The following is a 6011-nucleotide window of genomic DNA, read 5'->3' as shown; positions in this document are numbered from 1 at the left end:
TCAAAGAAAAAAAGTGTTTGAATGCAAAAAAATATTTGAGAGCCAAAAAATTGCATTTGAACACTTTTTTTTTGATTGAAAGTGGTGAATATTTTTTCACTACTTTTTTCACTACTAAAGATTACACTACTTCAATCAAAAAAGTTGCTTCATACAAAAAAACTTATACTTATACTTATATAAGTATATAATACTATACTATACTACTATATAACTTATACTATATAATATATATATATATTGTTATAATATTATTTATTTCTATTTATTTCTATTTTTTTTTTCTATTTTTTTTAATTTATTTCTATTCCAATTTCCAGAAATTGGAATTCGATGGAATTAGATGAATAGGAAGATGACGCTGAAGCATTTTGGCTTTCAGAGAAAGTATTTTATTTTGAAATTCCTAAAGCGGATGTTGATGATTCCTTGTAGTTTCCATATAACCAGCTATATGGCTACATTTCTTCTATTTGAAGCAGCTTAAACTTTGTTTCGTCGACAATACGAAAGCACATTTATGGTTGAGTCTCGAGTATTCAGTTGATTATGGCGTGACATCCCAGACGGCGGTGTCTGCAGTCAGTATTTGAGGTTTTTCCATGTTCGCATCACTTAGATGAGAGTCTGAGCTGAGCAGCATGCTAGCATGCTCCGTTAGCACAACATCACAGGAAATTAGCCTTCCCACTAGTATGAGGCGAACGTTTCCTTATTTATGCTTATTATAAACATAGTTGAAATGGACTCGGAGGCGATAGTGATCCGAATCAAGACGCCGTCGGGAGACATGGACTCGTCCGTGGACTACCCGTCCCTGCTGAACTTCAGTGACCTGCTGGTGAGGTGGACCGCTACAGCTGCACTTACACCACAAATACTGTTTAAAACATACACATCTGCAGCATGGTTGTGATTAAATCTGTCAAACATCTCAGGTTGCAATCAGAGATGTGATGCCCGAAGCCACTGTGACAGCCTTTGAATGTAAGTTTACACTTGATGAGCAGTCTGTTTGTTATTGTTGGGAACAACTGGTTTTTAACATAGTGGACAACTATTAAAACATCAGTCCGACTTATTACAACTTATTTACTACAACAAATTATTCCTTTCTGCACTTAAAGAGCCTCTGAGTTACTGTTTCATAAGTTTCACCCTTACTGAAGATATAGATTAATGTAAAGAAGGGAGTGGATCACGTGTCATTTGGCAACATTAAAGGAGACCTATTATGAAAAACACGTTTCTTCTTGCTTTAACAAATATAAAGTGGTCTCCCCTCAGCCTGCCAACTCAGAGAAGGAGGAAAGTAACCAAATTCTACAGTGTCTGTACAGCCGCCCGGATGAGCCATCCAGTCTGATGTAGCTTCTACGAGCTGTTCAGATTATGTTCATTTTCGTTACGTAACCAAAATGCAAACCACGCTCACAACTATAAAATCGTGTAACTGCATGCGAGCGTCCGACTATCGCATCGCACTGCGTGACATTGGACGCTCTCTGTCCATCTCCCTCCAGCAGCTGCCACTTTATTGAGGTTTTTGTAGTGAAATGAGGAGGAATCATAGAGATAACTTCTCATTTCAACTAACTGGATCAGCCGTTCCTTATCCATGACCGTTTCCTACAGCGCTTTCAACCGGCTTTCAACGCGAGCGACAGGAAGAAAATAGAAGCAGGGCGTCCGACAAATGTTCAGCTGAAAACGGCGCGGCACAGCGCTGCGTCACTGCAGCGCTACGTCGCTGCGGCCAGTTAGGACAGTCCAATAGAAAATAAAGCAAATGGATGGATGGAATTGATTTTGTCACTGACGCTTGCTCGCATCGCATGCAGTTATGACACGGTGTAAAGGCTGATTTATGGTTCCGCGTTACACCAACACCAACGTGTACCCTACGGCGTAGGCTCTGCGTCGATTTAACGCGGAACCATAATTTAGGCTTTACTCCGCCAGGCGGAGCTTCCGCCATTTTTTTCATACCGGTGTATCGCGTCATTCAGGCAGCCAATCAGCACAGTGCCTCATTATCATAGCCTCCCCGCCCAGAATCCAGCATAGATAATGAGGTTAGAGAATGGGAAGATAAAGACATGGTTTAGAGGCTGAATTTCTAATTTATGTAGCGAAAACAATCAAAAGCTTGTTTTTAAGACATTCAAGGCCTGTTTAAAATAGGGATTAGACGCCATGATAGGTCCCCTTTGCAGTTTTTTTATTTGCAGAATGTACAATGTTTATTTATAGGTGGCACCAAGGCTAAATATTGTTTAATGATACTGATGATCATTCATGTCATGAAAAATATGTTGTCTGATTTTTTTGTTTTTTAAACAACCCCTCTAAAAACCCTAGTAATTTTGATGTTTTGTTTTTTTAAGTATTATCTTACTGTATTTTTTTTAATTTTTTTTATCAATCGTCATATACCTATTCATATAAACACACTCACACTACAGTGCCTCTGTTAAATATACACTCAGTCTGTAGCAGCGTAATGTTTCAGTCATAGACCGATGAGCATATCATGCCCCCAGGACACCTACACACTTGGTGGGGCTGGGAATTGAACCACCAGCATTCAGGTTGAAGGATGACCTATCCACTGTCCCACAGCTGGTTTATTTTTTTTAAGCAACCCTAGTTGTTCAAACTTGCTTCTGAAGCCACGTCTACAAAGTGTTCAATGCCTGTTCTCTTTAAAAAAAAAAGAGATTTTGACAGACATGTAAACAGTTAAGTGTCTTTGCTTGGATCACAGGAAATGATTGAATGATGTTCTTTCACTTTCACGGGTTGTATAATAAGGGCCAGTCCCAATACACCCCCTAGCCCTACTTTTCAGCACTACCTCTAAATTTTGCGCATTCCCGTGAGGTGGTAGTAGTAGTGGTGTCCCAATTCCTCTTTGCATGTAGGGGTAGTGTACATAATGATGGGTAGGGGGTATGAATCTAGCCCTACAGAGTGAGGGTTTTCAGATGCACACTAGCTGACCGAGGGCTAGGAAAATTTCCCAGAATGCTTTACGTCATCATTTGCAGACTGAATCAAACAAAAAAACATGGCAGACATTTTCTCATTTTTAGTGAATAAAATCAATATTTTGAGTTAGTTTCTGCATAAAAATGCGTTTTGATTACATTTCTAGCGAGAAATATATATTTTACTTTCATAATATTTACTCAGTGAATGTACATAATCACGACTCGCTTTCTCGTTGTTGCATTGTATCTTCAGATCTCGCCAGAATAAAGGCTGATTTATGGTTCCGTGTTACACCAATGCAGAGCCTACGGCGTAGGTTACGCGGCGACGCGTGCCGTACGGTGCGCGTCGCCGCGTAACCTACGCCGTAGGCTCTGCGTCAATTTAACGCGGAACGATAAATCGCTGGCAGCTCTTCTCATCCCCGAAAACATCGGAGCAAATTTCTTAACAGGCGTTATTTGGATAAACTGAGCCCAGGTTGGGAATTTTAACGGTTACTTTTACGCCTGAAAAAATATTAAAACTTAATAAAGTGGCATATTAACAGCGCTACAGCGGAAATTAAAACAGCTTTTAGCTCTCGGCTTCCTGATATGGTGTGACATGTGCAAACGTAACTACGCAGTCGCTTACGTACCCGAACGTAAACCACGCAGTGACGCAAGTGGTGTCCCAATCCTTAGGGAAGATTACAAGGGCCCTACCACTTGTGGCTTAATTTTTAGGGTGAAGTGGTAGTGGGTGAGGGCTATTGGTAGAAAGTAGGGTGAACATTGGGATTGGCCCTAATTTGTTTTGCTGTGAGAGCATTTAATTAATATTTTGCCTTTTATTTGTGAAGAGACAACATTGCTTCTCTTACCTTACCTTTAATGTGGACTGAGATGGTTTGGCAAAAGTTTGTTTTTGTTTCATTAATTACAGAAATTATTAATTTACCTCCAAGTGTAATATGATATAGTGATACATTCATTTGATCTTTGTATTTCTGTTTATGTATCTGTAAAAGAGAAATGTATTTGACCTTTTCTGTGATTGTTTTACTGCTTTACAAATCACACTTTTATGACTTTTCTATGCTTTGCTTTTATTTATTTTTCAAGATGAAGATGAAGTGGGAGATAGAATCACTGTAAGAAGTGATGATGAACTGAAAGCCATGTTGTCCTATGTGAGTACATGAATTAATAATATATATGTATATAAATATATATGTTGTATTTCTGCCATAATTGTAAATTAAATCTATGTTAAAACATATTTTTTTGTTAATATTCTGCAGAACACATTTCCATACACACAAAAACATGTACTGTATACAGTTCCCATTACTGCTTCAACTCCACCACTGAGTGCAGTGTGTCTTCATATTCTACCGTAGTTACTGATCATACCATGGACAGTAAGAGTAATGACGTGTAATGAGTTTCTGTATGAGGTACACTGAAAGCTAAATGAACTGTCAATTTTTATTATTTATTATTCAGTACTTAAAGTTTTGCCTCATTAAAGAACAGCCCCCCTGGGCTGCAGAATTGTTCAAAATCTACTTTCATCTGTGGATGTCTTTTACCCCCCATCAGCTCACAATGATGCTACTAGTGCCACAGGCATAATTTACACTCTCTCTTTTTGTCCATTTTTATCACTTGTGGTTGCTTTTTAATCATTAAGTAGAAGAGGGTAGCAGGGTGATTAAGCAAAATGGGGCATATGTTGTGCTGAAGAGTGTTGTGAATCGGAGATGGAAAAATCATTGACCTCGGTCACTTTTTAGTTTTCATTGATGCATCCTGCATATATTGGGTTATTTGTCATTTTGCCTTGCTATGCAGTTTATTCTATTTAAATGGGAGTATCTTATGTACCTGCAGCTACAAAAATGTCCTGTCCATCATGTCATAGTATAATAATTTTTGAACAGCTTTCCAGGCAAACATATCCCTATTATTGTTGAGTTTATAATCACATGAAACATTTAAATACACAGGTCAGAAAAACATTTTTTAGTCCTGTTTGCAGTCAATTATTATCCAATTTCCATCCAGGTCTCATAAAGTACTTGCTTAAAATGACAATAATTATAATAACTTGTCTTTATTCAGTACACGCAAGACACCTAATCATTCACATTGCTGGAAGCAAAAGTAAGGGAGACCTTGGAGTTAATAGGTGATTAAAATGTCTGTGTCTTCAAGCAAGTGTTTTCAGTAGCGCTGGTTCAGATCTACACAACGTTCCAGAGGAATTTCTGATAAATCCTTGTTACACCTCATCTTCAACTCATGCACATTTGTAAAATGTCTGGTGTGAGCATCTCATCTCCATGAGGTGAAGGTATGACCTGGGCTGGTCCCGACTGGGCTGCTCCATAAGGTGGAGTTCCTTTTTTTGGAGGCTATTTTGTAGTGGGGTTTACTTCATCAAACTTCTAACTTCTCTCTGTACCAAGCTTCAGCGAGTATGCAGCCACTCTGACACTACCCTGTAGGAGTGGACTAAATTTGAACCGGATTGTTCCTATACCATTGTGGAGAGCAGCCACTTCATCTGTGCTGCTTCACCACGGACACTGTGGTCTGATGGATGCCTGAGCACTTGGAGATGACCTTGTATCCATCTCCAGGCTCTTCATCGTATGTCCTCAGATATTTTCTCTTTACAAGCTGTTTTCACGTCAGCAAATTATCGTTTTTAATTTAGAAAAATAATTAAAATATACCAGTGTCTTTTATTGGTCAAAGTAGTTCTTGAAAGCTACTTTGCTCTTCGCACTTTGCTTCGCTCTGTATGTACATGGTGATTAGGGGTGGGTATTGGGAAGGACCTCACGATACGCATCACGATACTTGAGCCACGATACGATACAATATGCGATATCCCGATTATGCGATATATCACGATATTCTACATAGTTCACGGAAAAATTTAAAAATGCATTACACATCTTAAAATCCAAGTTGTATATATGTACATCAGATGATAGTGATAATTCATTGGACAGACTGAGTCAA

General features: G+C 38.7%; 1 protein-coding gene across 2 annotated transcripts in view; it reads left to right on the top strand.

Moving 5' to 3' along the window:
- Nucleotides 1–434: 434 nt before the first annotated feature.
- Nucleotides 435–6011, top strand: part of map2k5 (mitogen-activated protein kinase kinase 5) — a 54153-nt gene continuing 48576 nt past the window's right edge. For both annotated transcript variants that reach the window (XM_061739871.1, XM_061739863.1), the window contains exons 1-3: nt 435–841; nt 939–987; nt 4101–4168. In XM_061739871.1, the coding sequence (XP_061595855.1) occupies nt 719–841; nt 939–987; nt 4101–4168 (240 nt within the window). In that variant the 5' untranslated portion in view covers nt 435–718. The remainder of the gene's footprint in view (nt 842–938; nt 988–4100; nt 4169–6011) is intronic.

The sequence above is a fragment of the Cololabis saira genome, chromosome 2 (assembly GCF_033807715.1).
Source record: "Cololabis saira isolate AMF1-May2022 chromosome 2, fColSai1.1, whole genome shotgun sequence".
In the NCBI taxonomy this organism is placed as follows: Eukaryota; Metazoa; Chordata; class Actinopteri; order Beloniformes; family Belonidae; genus Cololabis; species Cololabis saira.
The sequence above is the reverse complement of the archived record's forward strand: the minus strand, read 5'-3'. Positions and strand labels throughout refer to the sequence as shown.